General features: G+C 41.8%; 1 protein-coding gene across 4 annotated transcripts in view; it reads left to right on the top strand.

The window, feature by feature from the left end:
* Positions 1-22,051, top strand: part of coro2ba (coronin, actin binding protein, 2Ba) — a 102,510-nt gene that overhangs the window by 29,586 nt on the left and 50,873 nt on the right. The window contains exon 1 of one of the 4 annotated variants that reach the window (XM_049470974.1): positions 5,043-5,217. The exons of 1 other annotated variant lie outside the window; for it this stretch is intronic. In XM_049470974.1, the coding sequence (XP_049326931.1) occupies positions 5,185-5,217 (33 nt within the window). In that variant the 5' untranslated portion in view covers positions 5,043-5,184. Of the gene's footprint in view, positions 1-5,042; positions 5,218-5,498; positions 5,579-22,051 lie in introns of those variants that run through there. 2 more of the 4 variants (XM_049470972.1, XM_049470971.1) reach the window with 2 other exon arrangements.

The raw sequence follows: 22,051 nt of genomic DNA, 5'->3' as shown, positions 1-22,051 counted from the left end.
TCCGAGTGGTCCAGCAGACTAAGGCGCTGTCACTATAATCAGGGGATCACCTGTTCGAATCCTGTTTATGTAGCTTTCCATCGGCTACCCGAGCCCGAGGAGAGAGAGAGGACAATTGGCCTTGCTCTCTCTGGGTGGGTATAGTAGTTGGTGCTCAATCCCCTCATCACTCCTAGGGTGATGTTGATCAACACAAGGCTACGTCTGTGAGCTGATGTATCAGATAGGGCTGCAACGATTAGTCGATATAATCAACAATGCTGATAATTTAAATTTGTCGACTACAAATTTCATTGTCGACTAATAGTTAATTTGTAACAGTACCACATCACGCAAAGTGCTTGGGACAGAAGTGAAATGGGAGATGGGTAAAAAAATCTCACTCACACAGGTTACACTCAATTTACAACTTAATTCTGTGTCTCCAAAAGTGTCCAGCAAAATCCAGCAATAATGATGGACCAGTTTCTGGCATGCTATTGTAGTGCTAATGTAGCTGCAGTACTAAACCAAACTGATGCACTATGAAAAAAAGAGTGTAAAGCACATGGATAGACTGTATTTTACCACAGTGGTGCAATATAACGATGCTGCATTTACACTTGCAGACAAACCAAGTCTCCCTGATGCTGCGGGAGTCTCCCGCATTTCGGTAGCGGCTCCCTGATGCCTGCGAGTCACATGTAATCTCCCGGAATTCAGAACGAGTGCCCCAAGAGTGCACTGCACACAAACGCGCACACAGGCGACAGGCTTTTATTCTCTAATCATGTGTGGGAAGGAGAGAGAGAAAACAGAGAGGGTTCTGATTGGCCTGTTCTCTGCAAAGAGTCTGTGAGACAGCCAATCAGTTTTTAGTGTGGGCGTGCAGTGTTTTTCCCCCCTCCCGGATGGGAATTGTTCAGTGAGTGAGAGAAAGCAGATCATGGCGGAGGCAGGGAAAGCAGAGGCAGTGCCTTCCAAAAAGAAAAAATGTAAAACGCATTTTATACTCTAAATTTAATTTTAAAAAAGTAAAATTAATTAAAATAAAAGTAAAGTTTCGTTATCCTTTGATGTGTGTGCAAGTTTTTTTTTGTTGTTTTTTTTTTGCGGGGGGGGGGGGGATTCACATTTAACTGTGAATCATAACTATATTTATATTAAAAATAACCAACTGTTACATAATTTCAGTGAATTGCACAAGTCAGTGGGGAGGTTAGTCTTCATGTAGCCTTGTGTGTGTTTGTGCTTGTGTTTAGAAACATGCTGTATGTATGGAAGTAATTGTGCAAAGTGCATCTGCAGGTGAATGAAAAGAATACGCAGCGCTCTGGCAGCAGACTGCAGATTACGTGAGCATCTTAATAAACACGCACAAAGAAAATAACTGGACGTTTATCCTTTCACTTTCAGAAGGACACTAAACGAGGGATGACACATTTAAGATTAAATATGGCTTCAGTATCAGCCTCATGCGGTGAGGGCTGAGGTGCACTGGTGTGTGTTCAGGCACGGTGCCACTGCAGACTTTCCTCTTGAGCGTTTGCCCAGATGGTACTCGTTCCTGGGGGGATTCGTCTTTTTGTTGTGTGTGGTGCACAGTTGGCATCAGGTCAGCTCTAACTGTGTTAAGCTCTCAGGACTTTAAGAACCAATAAAAACGGCCAGATTGCAAAGATAACAGCTAATCATTTTATATACTTGAAGAACTAAAACTCCTGCAGCATTCAGAAATAATACAAATAACATATAATACATAATTATATTAAATACAATAATACACTTTATGTATTGGGCCCATGTGCCCAAAGTGTTTTGAAGGCAACCTACAGAAAAATGCATAGTAAATCACCATCACTGATTGGTGGAAACTTTACACTAGACCTCGAGCAGTTTGGACTGTGTGTCTCTCCACTCTTCCTCCAGACTCTGCTCCCTTAATTTACAAATGAAATGTAAAATTTACTGATGATCAGTGATGGTTTGGAGAGACATGTCATCTGCTGGTGTTGATCCACTGTGTTTTATTATCAAGTCTAAAGTCAGTGCAGTTTTGTTTTCCCACAAAATCTTACAGCACTTCATGCTTCCCTCTGCTGCTGACAACTTTTATGGAGATGCAGATTTCATTTTCCAGCAGGACTTGGCACACTGCCCACACTGCCAAAAGTATCAATTGGTCTTATATAATCTAATTTCTGAGACACTGATTTTTGAATTTTCATTGGCTGTGAGCCATAATCATCAACAATAAAAGAAACAAAGGCTTAAAATAGATCACTCTGTGTGTAATACATCTATATAATATATGAGTTTCACATTTTGAACTGAATTGATATTCAAATTTTGAATTATCTATTAGCATGTACCATTCATTTCTATGTGAGATTTCAATAAAAATGCAATGCAATGCAAAAATTCAAATGCAACTAGATTGCAGTTCCTACAGAAAATTTGAGTGTGATCACAGTGCTGATTTGTGGCTGGTTTCTGCACGTTGCACATTGCACAAATACATTGTGTGGCTATGAACGCTAGGTTCCTCTGGACATGTGTGGGATCTAAATTTTTGACCAATATCTGCTTTATCCAATAGCTCCTCCATAAACATACACAGTACTAAAGCGCTGCGCAGACTTCGACTCTTGGGCCTTCCATTCATTCCTATGGGGCTTTTTGTACAACAGTTGTATGGAAAGTGCACATTATATTGTTTTGTACAGCATATTTTATTTGGTCTTTATATTTTAAAAAATGGGCAGAAACTGGACATGAACGAAGCTTTTACGAAATCCGTATGTCCAAGTAAAAAGTTGTATACAAGCCCTCCATTTCCGATCATTAAGCACGTTTTACAGTTGGAACAGAGACGTTATCTCAAAAATTACGGCCTGAGTTAACCGGACAAAAATCTGGAGGAAAAAGAATAAAATAGAGGAAGTAGAAAAAGTAGAAAAATCAAAAAAGGCGAATACTGTGATTGCCTACTGCTATTACACTAATAATAACTGTATGTCTGTACCTAATATTAGCTGAAAACTAGCATTAGCTGAGTCATATCCTGATGGTGATCTGTACCCATAAGAGAACCTCCCCCTCCTCAGTTTCTGCACTTACTTCCACTTCATCTCTCTGGGCGTCCCTTCCCTCCATCCACCATCTCTCACTCAACACACACACACACACACACACACACACACAGACACTATAATCCCCGTAAGTCCATCTGTTACCCTGCTCATGACACACACACTCACACACACACATACACACACTGACCCCGCTAATGACTTAAAGCAGGACACTCCACCAAAACAACAAAGACACTCACACACTCCCAGCTCTCCAAGGTGCCGTCTCTCTCAATCAATACCACCAGCGTGTTAGAGGCACTTACAGAGAGGCCAGAACGCTTCAAAACACACACAATTAACTCAAACCGCCTCTTCCAGGTCCAGTTCTTTTTGCTATTTTTTTCTGGCTCTTTCTAATCCTGTTGTGGGAGCTGTGACAGGACCTAGTAAATGTGTTTAAAAATGAATTTTTGCCAAAACAGAATATTGTTTATTTGGATAATAATGCTATTTAGGGGGGTAAAAGTGCTTTATAAGGTACTTGTTAAGTACTTACACTAAAAAGGACCAATTCTGGACTGGTTTGGGGTAGGGGTGGGTGATATGGCTCTTAAATAAAATCACAATATTTCAGGGTATTTTTGCGATAACGATATACTTGGCGATATAGGAAAACTAATAATGATTCATTCATTTCAGGAATATAGCATAATAATATAACAGAATCATCATATTGTGGGAAAATAAATAATATAGCATAAAATAATATAATGCAGCAAATAATATTGCAGAATATTTAGTGCATGCATATAAACTGCAAACTAAAACAATTCTTCAATAAATACACCTAAAGCTTCACAGTAAATAATAGACTACTTTTAAGACAGAACATCCCTATTATCACAACATGGATTTTTAATATCATGATATTTTTGTGTCACGATATATTTTATACGATATAATATTGCCCACCCCTAGTTTGGGGGAGGGGTTATTTATCTCTGGTTTGTTTTTACACACAATAACTCTTTCCAAACTGTGCAAAAAACACACCTAAGTAGATCATATGAAGTTAATAGTTTGTGCCAAAAGTTGTACACCTATGTTTTTTATTAATAAATGTTGTTTGGTTCTGTTGTGTTGAAACAAATTCAGTCTCAGGACTACGATACCCAGAATGCACCCCACACTGACATCACTCCTTAACTCGATCACATGACACTGCACGTGACACTACCAGGAAGCTCATCACCTGAATATTGGCCACACCTGTTCCACTCACTATATATACACCTCCACCTCCACTTCACTCACTCTGCGTTGAGTATTGTTGGTTCTCCACTTTACAAAGCGTTTATTTCTTGCCTGTATTAGCCATACCGTTATGACTTTGTTTTTGTATCTCTTCTTTTATCCCTACTTCATTTAGTAAAGTATTTGATTTGCGTTTGTGCGTATGTGTCTAAGCCCTTTCCAGCCATGAGAATGGCATTACAGACAAGCACGTATATAATGCAAATATAATCTGTATAATCTGACTTTTGCACTTGTGCTCATTGAGACAATGCTGAATAGATACTGTATACTGTGCATTCTGAATGATTATAACTGATTATAAAACTGATACAGATTCAGCCACTATATGTTTCCCTACATTCTGATGCACCACTATTAACCTTATATTCCATTATTCTCCAATACTAACCATAATTAAAGCTACCTGTTCTTTCAGAGCATAGAAAACATAGAAAGGTAGAGTAGAGTAGGCTGTTGATACTGTGGGTGGGGATGGCTGGGGACGGCTGACAGACTTATCACAGACAGACAGACAGACACATGTCAGATATAGGCCTTGTGTGAGCAGGAGGGAGGGAGTGTCCCAGGCTCAGTCTCTGATAGGGAGGATCTTCATCTTCATTCATGCCTGAGTGACTCCTTCAAGGTTACAGCGGGTCTGTCCTTGACTGTGAGCTCAACAGAAAGCTTCCACAGCTTTCTGCCTCTTTGTTTCTTCTTATCTAGGTCTTTTATTCTGCTTGGAGGACAGTGTGGATGTCCTTTATTGTGGGGGGATTTTGCAGCCTGTTTTTTTTGTTGTTTTTGGGGATTTTTTTTTTAGTCTCCTAAAATGATTGAGGGATTTGTCCAGTTTGCATCACACGTGAGTTCTTTGAGTTGTTGTTGTTGTTTTGCTCTGTTTTAAATGTGATAAGGATGCACCCCACACTGACATCCCTCCTTTACTCGATCACATGAGACTGCACGTGACACTACCAGGAAGCTCATCATCTGAATATTGGCTACACCTGTTCCACTCACTATATATACTATATATCCACTTTACAAAGCGTTTATTTCTTGCCTGTATTAGCCCTGCCGCTATGACTTATCTAGGCCTTTTATTCTGCTTGGAGGACAGTGTGGATGTCCTTTATTGTGGGGGGATTTTTGTGTTTTTGGGGATTTTTTTTTTTTTTTTAGTCCTCGAAATGATTGAGGGATTTGTCCAGTTTGCATCACACGTGAGTTCTTTGAGTTGTTGTTGTTGTTTTGCTCTGTTTTAAATGTGATAAAAAATGCAACACATGCCTCGTCAATAGTGCATTGATTTCAGTATTGCTGGGAGGGATAAGTGATGGGCTTCCTCTCTCTCTCTCTCTCTCTCTCTCTCTCTTTCTTTCTCTCTCTCTCTCTCTCTCTTTCTCTCTCTTTGTCTGTCACTCACTGATAAGTATCTGTCAGGAGGATGCTGGTGTGGTCTGACTGCACCCATCCTGTGTGTCCGACTCCACACTGCTGACTAGACAGATCATTCCGGCAGCTGGCTGTGATTGTTCCCCAAAAATAGACGTTTTATAATTTTTTTTTGTTGAGGAAATACAGCATTTACTACTGATTGATTCAGATTTATCATAGTAATTAAACAATAATACACTAGAGATTTGTGCTATAACATGTAATATAACGTAGATCAGCACAGCAATGCCAATATTACACCTAATAGCACGAACCTCGAGTAAATAATTGCGATTATACCACAGTTCCATTATCGCTGTTTATTTAAAGTTTTCCAGTTAAAGAGGATGAGAAAATGCGATCTGTTTGGTTATAAAAACTCTAAGTTTGGTTATAATTTCCATTGCTGCTCTGTTTGTAGCTGTGTTTGGCTTGTAAGCGCTGCATTTTTGCTAGTTTACTTATATGTGGCGGAGTAATACATGGAGAGCTTCAGTTACAGTGCATTACTGGCTGATAACGGCACTCACAGAGCACCTCTCAGCCAATCACATTGCAGGGACGGAACTAACTGTGTATAATACATGATATAGAAAATCATTGTAGAGCATTTGGGTCTTTACTGTCCCTACAAACACTCCAAGCATGAAAAAAAATAAGCTATCCATTCATATGCTTCCTTATTCTCACCTCGCAATAAAAGGAAACCTGCATAAAACCTCCCTGGCACCACCCCTCACCTATAAATCCCCACCAGAACCCCACCCACTATATCAGTAGAAGATCCACCATTTAGATACACAGTACACAGCAGGATTAGCCAGCAGACTTCTTCTGAGGGAGGGATCTGTACCTACTGTCCATAGCAGCAGATAGTCAACAGAAAAGGAAAAATGAAATTACTTTCAAATTTCAATTAGTTTTTAATGTGTTTCTAATGCAGATAAGCATGGCCTAGCTTGTTTGTGTGTTTATTTGTGTCAATTAGCACAAGCTAACACGTCATATAACGTGGTTATAAGCGCTCAACATAAACATGCCATGGCCAGCAACAGCTTACTTGCATAAAAGTGACAGAGCCCTTAAACGGCTCGTTCTAAAAAGGACTGAAACTGGCAAAAATAGAGCTGTGAGATCTTTTTATTTTTATATGAGAGTAATTTAGAGTAAAGAATGTACTTGTGTTCTGTTTTGTATTGGCCATAGACCTATTCTAACTTGTGCCCCCTTTAATAAAGCATGTAGTGGTTTTATCTTGTGGGGTCCTGATCATTGAAGAACAGGAAAGAAGAAAGGAGGATAATAATAAAGTATACATAGAAACAGATACAGGACAACAGTCTGTAATTATTATAGAACTATAATAATCATATGTCCTATATGATCAATGCAGCTGATATACTGGAAACTAATTGTAGAAAAAAAGGAGGTGGTCATAATATTCTGGCTGGAATGTCTATTAGGCGTCTTGTGATCCCATGCTAAGCCTTTTTATCCTTACAAACAAACCACAAACATGTCCAGATACAATAAACTCCACTCAATCTGTAATCATGGTTATTAAGCTCTACCTCTAAGCGCTGTCTCAACAGCCTCCCACATCAAACCTTAAAGAGACAGAGAGGAATTTCAATTCCTTTAGGCCTCGACTGAAGTCATCCTGATCTGCTGCACTCAATTGACTTTCACTAATCCGTATCACTGTGTGAGTGTTGCTTTAGGCACTGTCGCTACAGCACGATATCAGCTCTTCACACAGGAAATTTCTTTATTACTCTGAGTACAGGACTAAACCACATTTCATGGAAAGCTATTTTTTTGCTTGTTTTTATGTATATAGGTATTTACTGCATAGCATTTGCAAGGCCTTATGCAATGAAACAAAGCCAATACATTTTTATTCGACCATTGTTTAAGACTTACTTTATCTCGTATAAATAAATTGCTACTGTAGTATTAAAGCTGTAGAAAACCGAAAATAATTATTTTATCTACCTACATTTTAAATCACATACTCCTTACAGTATATTATTTGGGGGAAAAACTAATATCTTGTCAAATAAGAGCCATTTCATGCTGATAAATTGAACTTTTCCTGAGCTTAAAGGTCCTTATTTTAGCGATATAAAGATGACTCATAAACCGTGCACCGCGCAGCTTGATTTAGTATGTTAATGTGTCTTTGCTATCGTAACGACGGGAAAAGTACAGCTTGAGCAGCTCAAAACACAAAGAAGGCGTGTACTAATTCTCTTAATTAATCATGGGTGTGTTTTGGGCATAACGTGAGAAAATTCAAGCAGTGGTCATTTGCCATTCCCTTTAAGAGCCAGGTGGACTCTGACCTTGGGGGATTGCTATCTTAACAGTGCAGCACTACTGAGCTTCTCCGCAGAAAACTGATCTGCTCGTTCACGCTGTGAAGGCGCGGGATTAGTCAGCTAACAAAAGTAATATGACACTGATTTATATTTTGTGTTGATGTACAATAATGTCATTTTATTTTGTATAAAAGTTTGTAAGCATTGAGGATGCGCCTATGTTGACAATTCACTGCCAAGATAACAATGAACGTCTGAGTGATATCTGTCTTGGTTGTATTTTAGGTTGTCGGTGGATCACCTTGTTTTTTTGTTGCGAAGATAATACACCAGGCAATAGACCAGAAATTTACCTGAACACACCTCACTTCGAGACAACCACGCCCATCAGCGTACAGTAGATATATGCAGAAACACTGTTGCTATTTAAACAAGGCAGGCAGAAGGAATGAAAACAGACTGTTGGTTAGATTGTTGCTTTTAAGATAGCCATGATCATTCTCAAAATGATTTTAGCCATCCATCCATATGCTACTTTGAGGCATTTGGATGCTTCCTTATTTTCACACCACAATAAGGAATCCTGCATAGAACCTCCCTGGCACCACCTCTCACCCATCAACCCGCACCTGTGCCCCATACCCTACTAGATCAGATAAAGATCCCCCATTTCAGACAGTACACAGCAGGATTAGCCAGCAGACTTCTTCAGAGGGAGGGATCTGTACCTACTGTCCATAGCCATTCAGCAAATGATGGAGATGTAGATGAAGTACTAGTTTCTGTCGCAGTTAAGCATGAGCTTAAGCATGAGATTTTTTTTGTGCCATTTAGCACAAGCTAACACTAACGTGTGGTTATAAACTCAGCTATAAAGAGCTTAGTTGCATAAAAGTAACCAAGCCCTTCAACAAATGTATATATATTTTTTTGGGACTGTGAATGGTTTTAAACCTCAGAGACCGATTTGTGTTGTTATGTTAGAAGGCTCTCAGCTAATTCATGAAATTTCATAAAAAAGAAATTTTGTTTTGCTTGTTTTATATTGGTATTTACTGCGTAGCATTTTCAAGGCCTTATGCACTGAAACAAAGGCAACATATATTCATTTAACCATTGTTTTAGGCTTAATTTGTAGTATGAACGCTGTAGTAAATCCAAAATATGTGTTGTATCTACAAACATTTTTAATCACATGCTCCATACAGTGTATAATTTGGGAAAAAAACTAATATCTTGTCAAATAAGAGCTGATAAATTTAAATTTTCTTGTTCCAAGACTGTTAAGTGTGCCTTTTAAGGTGTTGAAGGGCCCTTATTTTTGCGATCTAAAGGTGAGTCATCAACCCTGTGCTGTGCAGCTTGATTTAGGGCTCGTAAATGTGTCTTTGCTATCGTAACGACAGGAAAAGTACACTTTGAGCAGCTTGAAACACAAAGAATGTACAAATGCATGTACTTATTCACTTAATTAATCATGGGTGTGTTTTGGGCGTAACATGAGATAATCCAATCAGTGTGTTATTTGCCATTCCCTTTAAGAGCCAGGTGTGCTCTGATTTTGGTGGATTGCTATCTTGATTCCATGATTTAACACATGGATTAACCAGCTAACAAAAATAATATGACACTGATTTATATTTTGTCTCAACAGCTTATTTGCATAAAAGTGACCGAGCCCTTAAACGAATGATTTTTTGGGGGGGCTGTGAATGGGTTTAAGCTTCAGAGGCCGATTTGGGTTCATTTTAGAAGCCCCAAAGCTAAGATTGAACGATTTGTAGTACCAGAGTGCTGTACAATCCCCAAAGTCCATCACTCCTGCACCCCCATACCGTACTGTACAGCCAATTGGCCCCATCTCTGAACCATTAGAGCGCTAGCTGGCATTAGCTGGCTCCATTCCAGCTGTAGCTGATCTTGTGAGAGTGTAGCTCCAGGCCACAGCTGGATCAAACGCTGCCAAAACAGCCGGCGGGAGCTCCGGTTCTGTGTTAGTTGTCTCCTGCTGAGAGAGAATGCCACAGCCATGGCCACGAGGAACCGAACGAGAGAACGGCCTGAGCTCTAAAGGCTCCAAACAAAGCCCAGAACATTAGCACTGCGAGAAGTCCACCAGAACACCATGAGCGACCCGTGGAGCCGCAATGTGGGCTTTTGAATCGCTTCGTTTGTCCCGTTCTGAAGACAGAGGACATATGCTTCCTTTCTTGGACGCTTCTGGAATTCGAATGGCACTAAATGAGAGAGAGATTTGATTTGTGAGAGAGCTTCGAGAGAGCCAGGCGATTTTATGAATAACATTTATGAATGATTACAGGCTTTGACAGCCAGTCAGGGAATTAATAAATTAGCTCTGTGCTTCATCAGCAGTCAATTGCTTTGATTGCCGACAGGAAGGAACGAAGCCTCGCCAGCTCTGAGAAGTTTTGTTTGCTTACCCAGAATGCAGTAGCTGTATTTGTATGCACGGAATCGCATGAATTACTGTAGTTCTTAGTCTAGGAAAGTGGACCATCCATGAGCTGAACACTGACATGATTGACTAGTGCATCTCCAAAAATTAAAATATCATTGAAAAGTTACTTTCTTTCAGTAATTTAGTTCAAAATGTGAAATTCATAAATATATATATATAGATGTATTAAACACAGAGTGATCTTATTTAAGCATTTATTTCTTTTATTGTTGATGATTATGGCTTACAGCCAATGAAAAACCCCAAAAAATCTGTGTCTCTAAAAATAAAATTGGAATTTGACAGCTGATATTTTCCAATATACAGTATACTGCATTCAGTGTAACAGAGATGCATGAGTTTAGATATATAGTAATAATCTGGGTAATAAATCAGGTTGAACTGCACCTGAACAGACAATGAAAACCCGAAAATCAGTGTCTCAGAAAAACAGAATATTATATAAGACCAATTGGTACTTTTGGCAGGGTGGGCAGTATGCCAAGTCCTGCTGGAAAATGAAATCTGCATCTCTATAAAAGTTGTCAGCAGCAGAGGGAAGCATGAAGTGCTGTAAGATTTTGTGGGAAAAAACTGCACTGACTTTAGACTTGATAATCATTGGCGTAGGAACCGGGGGGATGGGTGGGACATGTCCCACTCAATATTAGAAACAGGTGGATTTGTCCCCCCCAAAAATGATTAATGAGGAGACAGACCGGACCAATCACGGAGCCAGTTCATGTATTAATTCCCGCCTCTCAGTAGAAACAGCCAATCAGCTTGCTGGTTTTGCGACGCGGGGAGGAGAGGCAGTGTGCTGGTGGTGGAAGCCCCGCCCCCTCGCTGTGAGATTTAGCAGCGGGATCGGGCTGCAGCAGCAGCTGATTTAAAAACAGATCTGGATATACGGAATTAAAAAAAAAAAAAAAGGTAACGGTAGGCTAACCACGTCAACAGTGATGATATGTTTCTGATAGCTGGTTATAAATACACGTCTCTGAATCAGCAAAAAGTTTAATCCCACTGTGATTAATAAACTACAGCTGTGTTAGTGAGTTAGCTTAACTTTGGAATTAGTTATATTGGGAGTCAAGGTTAAAGAAAAAAAACTATATATGTAATGTTCAACTTGCCCTGTACCTGATTAGCTAATCGCTATTTCATTTTGTCAAACTGTGTTTATTAATTTAGGATTACAGGACTTACTGTGAGCTATAATGAACGAAAATTCATTTAGTTAACTAGTTTGCTAGAAGCCAGATGTAGTGGTTAGCCAGAATATAGTACAGTACTTTATGTTTTAGTTTAAAGCAGTTTCTTAACCCTGATCACTTCCCTAAAATTGTGTTTTCCACCTGATCCAGCTGATCGGCTAATAAACAGTCATTTACTGAGTTTACCTGTTAAAATCTCTTAGCCCCCTATGGATCCTAAATTAATCATTTTGCCATAATGGATCGCGCCAGAAAACGCGGGGGGGGGGGGGGCGTGAACTGTATGAGGTATGCTTGGGCACAGTTCTGTACTGCTTGAGTGGGTCTCAAGCGTAAACCCCCCCCCCCCCCCGCAGCAAGCTGAAGATGGATATAAGGGAGGTGAAGGGGTGGTGGTGGGCGCGAGGTTGAACGTCACAATGGTGAGGGGAAACAGGGAGGTATATATATGTATGGCCAAGGGGAGGAGCTTGTAATTGAGGCGTGCTCCATATGCCAAAACTCTGTTAATACTTAACAACACTTTGCCATAATGGATCGCGCCAGAAAACGCGGGGGGGGGGGGGGGGGGCGTGAACTGTATGAGGTATGCTTGGGCACAGTTCTGTACTGCTTGAGTGGGTCTCAAGCGTAAACCCCAAAACAATGGAAGAAGGTATGGCAACTAATGGGATTAAGGAAAGACAGAAGCTAGAAGTTCGTGGGCAGTGAACAGGTCTCGGGCGTGAGTGCGGATGTAGCTGTGATAGACATGGGAGGACCAGCGGCCGAGGATCTGAACGGTGTGGTCAGGTATGCCTTGGTGAGAAGCTGTAGTGGCTGCTCCGATTCTGAAAGAATGGGCGGAGAAGTGTGCGGGGTTAAATCCACTGAGGGAGAGTACGTTCTTGAGGTGAAAATGAAACCAATGACTGGTAGCAGGGGAACCGGATTCATTGATAAACAGGGGGTCGTGAGGACGAGCACTTTGGGAGAGACGGAACTGGAGGTAGAGCTGGAGAGGTTCGTAAGGACTGAGAGATGAATGAAGTCTGAAAATGTACACTGGAGTATATATGCCAAATTGGTTAGTTTTGCTTCTCTTGATGTTGAAAATGAGGGTGTCGGTGTCCAGGATGGTGATATCAGACAGACAGGGGTGGAGAGAGGGATGATGAGTGGTGGAAGGAGTGGTAAATTCTGAAACTCGGAGAAAACCAAAGAAAGCTAGCAAAAACATAGCTTCTAAGGTTTGAGAAACGTAGAGTGGAAAGGCAGCAGGAGAGAATGTGAGAGGTTAGGGGAAGACGTTTGTGAGTAAGAGGAGGTTCGCTCCTTTTAATGCCTTTTAAAAGCAGAGTGATCTGAGGATGACTAACGAAAGGATGAGGTGAGCCATGGAGGAGTTTATGAAAGAAGTTGATAGCTGATAGGTAAACTTTGAGGGAGGATGATCGAATGAAGAGGCGGGAGCTGGTAAAGGTGAGGAAGTTGGCCTTGCTAAATAGATCAAAGGAGGGAAAGGGGATTGAAAGAAAAACATGGAACCGACGAAAACATTGCCATCCTGTCCAGTAAGTAGAAAGAGTGTTGGGGGAAACGGCGTTAAGAATGAGGTCCTGGGATTGGAGAGTCAAATTGTAGAAGGCGTGTGCAGCGGGAAGATGGTGTCCAAATAAGGTGGAACTGGGGTTGGATGTGGGTCTGAGAGTGGAGCCAAGGTCCTGAATTTCTGAAATTGGAAACGAGACAGAGAATCAGCAATGGAGTTAGATGAACCAGGAATGTGAACAGCTTTGAGAATGAACTGATGCATGATGGAGTGCCACGTGAGCCTCTGGAGCAATGGCATTAAGGACGGGGAATTTGACCGACCCTTGTTGATTGCGTTAACTACGGCTAGATTATCAGAGTGTGTGAAAATGACGCGTCGCGTCCATTCGTGTCCCCATAGCAGGGCAGCGACGATGATGGAGTAAAGTTCACGAAGCACGGATGAATCACGAAGATCTGAGGGGAGCTGAAAAAATTCGGCAGGCCATTGGGAGGCGAACCATCTGCCGTCGTAGAAACCGCCAAAGCCTGAAGAAGGTGCGGCGTCCGTGAAGAGATGAATATCAACAGGATTGGATACTGCGTCGTTAAAGAAAAATGAAATGCCATTCCAATGAGAGAGGAGTAGGAGCCAGAAACGTATCTCTGCTAGACAAGCCTCATCCAGGGTGACGAACTGAAAATAGGATGTAGCTGAAGAAGCGAGGAGGAGGAGATGGGAAATAAACGCGCGACCTTGTGGGATGATGCGCATGGCGAAATTCAGATGCCCGAGAAGCGACAGGAGCTGCTGCTTGGTGCAACGAGGCTGTTGCAGAAATTCTGAGAGAACTTGGGAGATGCGAGTTTGCTTATCGCGAGGAAGAGAAGCCTGAAAGTTGACGGAGTCCAGCAAAATCCCCAAAAATTCGAGCGATGTAGACGGACCAACGGTCTTTTCGGCGGACAGCGGAACGCCCAGGCGGTGAAAAAACTGATGCTAGGGAGGTGATGCAACGAGCGGGTGGAGAAGACGGGGCGTCGAGGACCAGAAAGTCGTCCAGCAGGTGCACGACATAGGGAATGTGACACACGTTGAGCAGGATCCAGGACAGTGCCTCGGCGAAACAGTCAAATATCTTGGGGCTGCTCTTACAGCCGAAAACGAGCCGGGTGGCGAAGTAGTAACGCCCCTTCCAGCGCACGCAAAATAGGTGCCAAAAGTCAGGATGGATGGGTAAGACCTTAAAAGCTGAGACGATATCAGCTTTGGCCATCCAAGTGCCGCGCCCGACGAGTTTGATGAGGGAAATCGCATCATCGACGCGGGCATAGCACAGAGAAAACTCGTCGCTGGGCACCAGGCTATTGACAGAAGGAACAGAAGAGCCATGGGGAGCGGACAAGTCAATGATGAGGCGTTTCTTCCCCGAGTATTTGCGCGTGGCAATGCCGATGGGATTAATCCGAAAAGTAGAAAAAGGGGGAGAGGAAAAGGGGCCGACCATGAAACCATCAGAAACCTCCTTGGCGAGGAGAGAGGAGACAACGTCGGGTTCAGATTGTGCTGACAGGAGGTTGGGAGCCGAGAAAGAAAAGTCCGGCAAAGAAACGAGCCCAGGAGAAAAACCGAAAGTGAAACCATCGAGGAGGTAGCGTACCGATACAGGGTCAGGGTGAGAAGACAGGCAAGCAGCGAGTTCGGGTACGTTTACCGGGGTTGACAGATAGCGGAGCAGTCAGCTCCGCCCGAACTTGGGGGGATGGTGGGGGCAGGAAGGGCGGGCGTGAGCCTGAGCGCAATAAGAGCAGATGTGCAGGAAACGACACGAAGATGCGCGGCACCCGTTCGCGATAAAATTATTGCACACGGCCTGATTCCCAAGAAAATAAAGGCGCCTTCCGCGCGAATCGCGAGAACTGCAGGTAGTGAGACGCGGTGCAGCTGAAGGTGCGCCGGCAAAAGGGAGTGAAAGGAGAGAGGGGGGGGCAGGAGAAGGAGCGGTGACAGGAGCAGAGATCACCAGTGAGCAGGCTGAGACGGGGTGTGACGGCTGACCGCACAGTTCGCAGGAGAGGGAAGGACGGCCGGCGAAAATACGGCAATAAAGCTCGAGATTCAGGGAGCCCCAATAGGTAGCGATATTCCATTGCTGCAGGCGCGCAGCTGCCTGTGCGGAGAAAAGGCGATGGTATTCATAAAATCCCGAGCCACCGTATCGCACGGCCATATCAAGGATGATGGACAGGTAATCATCGAGTTCCTGCCGGCGGGCAGGGAAAACAGCGCAGATAACGTCGCGGAAGGTGGAAAACGCGAGAGCGAACTCGGGCACGGTAAGGATCTTGGAGGCGCGGGATTCAGAAGATCCGAGCGTGAGCGATACGCCCCCGACATCGAGAAGGCGGGGCGCCGCAGCGGCAGCTGATGGACGGAGGAGAGCGGAAAGGTCCACATGCGCACCTTGCAGGATTCGCTGGCGTAGAGATGGCTGAACCAGAGGAGGGCAGAAGGAGCGGGCACCGGCTGGAGGCGGGGCGGGAGCTGCGGTGGAGAGGGAGAAGGAGCCGTCGTGGACCTGAGGAGTGGGGAGGAGGGGCTGGGCGGCTTGAACACTCGGAGCGCCTGAGGAGAGAGTGAAAGGAAGAGAAAGTGATGTTAGCTGCTGAACGGCCTGGGGGGGGTCAGAGGAAACGGGAACAGGGGGAACAGGGGGGGCTTGGGGAACTCGGGGTGCTTGGGGAACTCGGGGGGTTTGGGGAACTCGGGGGGTTTGGGGAACTCGGGGGGTTTGGGGAACTCGGGGGGTTTGGGGAACTCGGGGAACTCGGGGAACAGGAGCATGGGGAACAGGTGGGTCGGAGGGAACAATAACGGGGGAAACATAGGGTGCTTGGGGAACTCGAGGAACTCGGTGGACGGGGGGGTTGTGGGCGGGAACGGGAACCAAGGGGGCGGAAACAGAAACGGGGGGGAAAAAAGAAGAAACGAGGCCACTGGCGGGAAGAGTGGAAAACTCGGGAGGGGGCAAAGAGGAGAGAGAAGGAAGAGGAGCAACGAAGGGAGGAGAAAGGCGGGAAAAGACAGAAGAAAGAGTGGTAATGGGCCGGGTGGAAAGGAAGGGGCCCGCCTCACCGGCGGGGGTGGTGGAGCGGCTGTAGGGAGTGTGGGCGGGGCGGCCGCGCCGCCTGGGTGAAGTAGAGGTGACGTCATCGCGGCTTCGCGGAAGCCGCGCGGGGGATCTTCGAATGGCGGCGTCTGAGGAGAGTAAGAGAGAAAAGAGAGTCCTCTTAGGAGCGGAACGGGCGAAATGGATCCTGCGGTCCCTGAGGACCTTCTGCAAACCAGCGACGGTCCACTCGGACATGGAGCGGGCTGGAGCCGGAGAAGGGGAAGGCAGCGCACGGGAGGTGGAGGCCACGGGGGAGCTGCTGCGGCGAGAAACACGCTGGGAGCGCCGAGCGGGAGGAGGGGAGGCCTGAGATGAACGGCGGGAACGTCCAGAGCCGGGGTGGGCCACGCCGGAGCGGCCGCGCCGGGCCGGGGAGATATCACGCTGGGCTGGGGGGCGGCCACGCCGAGCCTGGGAGCGGTGGTGTCGGGACGGGGAGAGATCACGCTGGGCTGGGGAACGGCCTCGCCGAACCTGGGAGCCGGTAACCGCCGAAATAGCAGGGGCATCAGGCACGGAGACGACGGATCGCAGCCTTGAAGTGGGGCGGGATGAAGCAACGGACGAGGAGCCGGAAAACAACTCCGAGTCCGAGGCAACTAGATCCAGATCCATGGTGAGCGAGTGATGTGAACTTCGAACAGGTAACTTGGCAGTCACGCGAGGTTGAACGTCACAATGGTGAGGGGAAACAGGGAGGTATATATATGTATGGCCAAGGGGAGGAGCTTGTAATTGAGGCGCGCTCCATATGCCAAAACTCTGTTAATACTTAACAACACGTATATCCAGCAGTGTATTAAACACATCATACCACCACTTACTCTATTAAATGCCTTTAAAGCAGAGGAAGCTCTAGAATATGGAGAACAGTGTTAATATGCAGTATAACATGTAAGAACAGGGTTGAGAAACACTGATCTAACCTGACTTCTGTTAATTTGTAGCTCAAAGTGACCACATGTCTATGAAACGTAAAGTTACATTCTTTTACATAAAAGGACACCATCTTAAGAAGAGCTCTCAGTAGAAAAAAATAAAGCGCAGGAGAAAACGTAAAGATATGACAGAATTGACATGCCAATACATAATAATAATAATAATAATAATAATAATAATAATAATAATAATAATAATAACCAAATTTGTTATATTACTTTAAATATTAGGTGATAACCAATCATTTTTGTTATATGCATACAATTCAGACATTGCATTCATATTCTTTTCTAACAACAGTAACTGTAACGTGGAGAAACATGTTTAGGTTGTAAAATCACCTTTTAATAAAAATTTACTTTTAATTAAAAGTAATTTCCACAAATGTTGTTCTAGGAAACTACAGGGTGGGCTTGGGTTCATATTGGCAAATGTGTCCCCCCCAATATCAAACCCGCTCCTACGCCCTTGTTGATAATAAAACACAGTGGATCAACACCAGCAGATGACATGTCTCTCCAAACCATCACTGATCATCAGTAAATTTTACATTTTAAATTTCATAGAAATCAAGGGAGCAGAGTCTGGAGGAAGAGTGGAGAGACACACAGTCCAAACTGCTTGAGGTCTAGTGTGAATCAGTGATGGTTTGGAGAGTTAAAATAACACTTTTGTTGTGAAAATCAACTCTCAGCTGTTTAGCACTGAAATATTCCATTTTTTGTTGTGTAATATGTATAATGCTACCACCACCATGCTTAACAGTTACAGGTACAGTGTTCTTATTTTGAACCAGACTTTGGTTCAGTTGATACAAATACTAGATTGTGGTTCATGTCACCTTTCACACCTACTATTGTGATAGTACTTTTCTACAGGGACTAGACAAGACAAGATTAGAGTGATTTTAAAGCATTTTTATTAGTTCTTTCATCATAAGTTTGACACAAAATAAAAAAAAACCAACATACAGCTCTGGAAAAAGATTAAGAGACCACTTCAGTTTCTGGATCAGTTTCTCTGATTTTGCTATTTATAGGTTTATGTTTGAGTAAAATGAACAATGAAATATTGTCATTTAGAGCATTTATTTGCAGAAAATGAGAAATGGCTGAAATAACAAAAAAGATGCAGAGCTTTCAGACCTCAAATAATGCAAAGAAAATAAGTTCATAATTATAAAGTTTTAAGAGTTCGGAAATAAATATTTGAAGGAATAACCCTGGGTTTTAATCACAGTTTTCATGTGTTTTGCAGGTTCTCCTCCACCAGTCTTACACACTGCTTTTGGATAACTTTATGCTGCTTTACTCCTGATGCAAAAATTCAAGCAGTTCAGTTTGGTGGTTTGATGGTTTGTGATCATCCATCTTCCTCTTGATTATATTCCAGAGGTTTTTAATTTGGCAAAATCAAAGAAACTCATTATTTTTAGGTGGTCTCTTATCTTTTCCAGTGCTGTATACAGTGATTAGGTAGGACACCCAAGTTGGGGTTGGGGTTGTGCAAGGTGGGGTTTGTACACTTGCCGAACTCGAGATAGTAATAACACAGATGGCGATCCCCTGCTACTCCCTGAACATTTCTTATAAAAATGAAATGACTTCTGCTCTGTTTTGCATCCTAACACTGTCCTGCTGAGATAAGGGAAAAGATGGAGAGAGACAGAGAGAAAGTAAAGAGGGGAAACAGCGTAGAAGCAGTGCCTGCAGGCAAGATGTGAAAAAGTCAATAAACAGAGAGAACTCTCTGGTGTCTTCTGCCCTCTAACACCCATTTTCTCACCCATCCATCAGAAAGTGCCCTGACAGTACAGGGGTCACTATCGTTAAATAGGGTATAACAGGCCTTTTGTACATTATAGAGATTTACTTTAAATAAACACATTGTTACACTTATACATATTAATTTCACTATAAATATTTTTTTGCACATTTTATAGTTAATTTGTTGTTCTTTTAATATTCTAGACATTTTAATTATTTATTTAGCTATTTTTATATTCTCACATGACATTCCCAACTAAATGAATACTAACATCATGGAAATGTTTCATTCATTCCTTCATTGGTACAGTAATTCATTCATTCATTCATTCATTTGTTCATTTATTCATTTGTTTGTTCATTCAGTCCTTCGTTCATTTTTTCCTTTGTTTGTTCGTCTTTTCGTTCAGTCATTGATTCATTCATTAATATATTTGTTCATTCATTCATTTTTTGTTCGTTTGTTCATTCATTCGTTTCGTCAATTTGTTCAGTCATTCATTCATTAGTTAATTAATGTGTTCATTAATTCATTCGTTCGTTCATTTGTTCGTTCATTCATTAGTTAATTAATTTGTTCTTACATTCATTTAGTCAGTCGTTCATTTGTATGTTTGTTCGTTCTTTCATTTATTAATTTGTTTGTTCAGTCGTTTGTTCCTTCATTTGTTCATTCATTCATTCAGTTGTTTGTTCGTTCATTATTTAATTTGTGTGTTTGTTCATTCATTTGTTCATTCTGTAATCCGTTCCTTTGTTCGTTCAGTCATTCATTTGTTCATTTATTCATTTATTCGTTTGTTCGTTCACTCAGTCCTTTGTTCATTTGTTCAATTGTTTGTTCATTTATTCCTTTGTTTGTTCGTTAGTTCGTTCAGTCATTCATTCATCAATTCATTCATTTGTTCATTCATTCATTTGTTTGTTTGTTCATTCATTCATTTGAATGTTCGTTTGTTCTTTTATTCATTCAGTCAGTCGTTTATTCATTTGTTTGTTTGTTCATTCATTTGTCCGTTTAGTCATTCGTTCCTTCGTTCGTTCAGTCAGTCCTTTGTTCTTTTGTTCAATTGTTAGTTCATTTATTCCTTTGTTTGTTTGATAATTCGTTCAGTCATTAATTCATTAATTCATTATTTGTTCATTCATTCGTTCGTTTATTTGTTCTTTCATTCATTCGGTCAGTCGTTTATTTGTTTGTTTGTTTGTTTGTTCATTTTCTTTCATTTGTTAATTCGTTCTTTCTATGTTCGTTCAGTCATTCATTCATTCATTAATACATTTGTTTGTTCATTTATTCATTCGTTCATTCAGTTGTTTGTTCAGTCATTTATTCATTTGTTTGTTTGTTCATTCATTTGTCCGTTTAGTCATTCGGTCCTTCGTTCGTTGTCAGTTGTTTGTTCATTTGTTTGTAATTTAGTTCATTCATTTGTTTGTTCGTTTGTTCATTTGTTAATTATTTCACCCATTTGTTCATTTGTTTGTTCGCTCATTCATTCAGTAATTCAGCCATTCTTTCATTCATTCATTCATTCATGTGTCATTCTGCTCGGGCATGCAGTAATAATGAGCACCCTGTTCTGATACCTGCTGTAAATAAGTAAGCATAGCTTTATTCACACTCTATTTCGTTAAAACTCACCCTGTAAGTCCTGGATCTGCTGATCTGCAGGGTTGGGGGGGTTGGCAGTGTATTTGCGGAGCGGTCTGGCTGGACGCCTGAATGCACCCTGTAGAGTGGAGAGGGCCAGCGAGTTCAGAGCTGCTCTGAGAATAGAGAGAGAGGAGGCTGTGAGAGGATGCTGGGAACATCCGATGGTATAACAGCTCTGCTTCTGCTGCTAGAGCATCTCTGTTAAAGCTAGAGCCTACTGTTACTGAGATCACCGAGCACCAAAAAAAGAAGAGAAAGAAGGGAAAAGGATTGAACAAAAAGTCTAGGGAGTCTATTCAGGCAAAGTATTGGGACACCTACACATTACCTTACCTCCTACTGGAGCTTCCATGAACCCATTCCATTCTAAATCCATAGTCATTAGTGTGGAGTCGCTCCCCTTTGTAGCTCTAAAAGCAGGTGTGGAGCTCTGGAGCCCACTTTATTTGGTACACACTGAAAAAAATGATGCGTAAAATTTATTTTTAAAAAGTTTGCAACTTTCTGCATTCGCTTTTTTTAAGTAAATTTAATTTCAGATAAATTTAAGTAACTTCAACTCGGTAACCCTAGAGTAAATAAGTGAACTGAACTTCAGTCAATCCTTTCTTTTAGTAAACTTTACTTCATTTATTTTTGCTGAATCAATCCTTTCTTTTAGTAAACCTTACTGTATTTCTGCATACAATATTACCTAATCACAATTACTTAATTTATACAATATCACTTAAATAATTTATAATATATAATATATTATAATTCCTGAAATGTAAATATTTTTAGTTAAAACACACATATTACATTGTCTCAACACATGGATGACATGTAATACATCTTTTTAGTATACTTTAGTATAGTATAGTATAGTTTAGTATAGTATAGTATAGTTTAGTATAGTATAGTATAGTTTAGTATAGTATAGTATAGTTTAGTATACTAAAAAGAATGTTTAACATGCCATTCATGTGTTGAGACAGTGAGACTTTTTTAAGTAATAAAAAACTTTAAGTAATTTAAGTAATATTGTATAAATTAAGTAATTGTAATTAGGTAATATTGTATGCAGAAATTAAGTAAAGGTTCTTAAAAGAAAGGATTGATTCAGTTCACTTATTTCTCTATGTAACATTTAAGTCTTGAAACCGAGTTGAAGTACTTCAATTTACAAAAAAAAAAATGTACTTAAAAAAAAGCAAATGCAGAAAGTTGCAAAACT

Source organism: Astyanax mexicanus, chromosome 23 (assembly GCF_023375975.1).
Source record: "Astyanax mexicanus isolate ESR-SI-001 chromosome 23, AstMex3_surface, whole genome shotgun sequence".
NCBI lineage: Eukaryota > Metazoa > Chordata > Actinopteri > Characiformes > Acestrorhamphidae > Astyanax > Astyanax mexicanus.
Note: the sequence above shows the minus strand (reverse complement) of the source record. Positions and strands in the feature narration are given on the sequence as shown.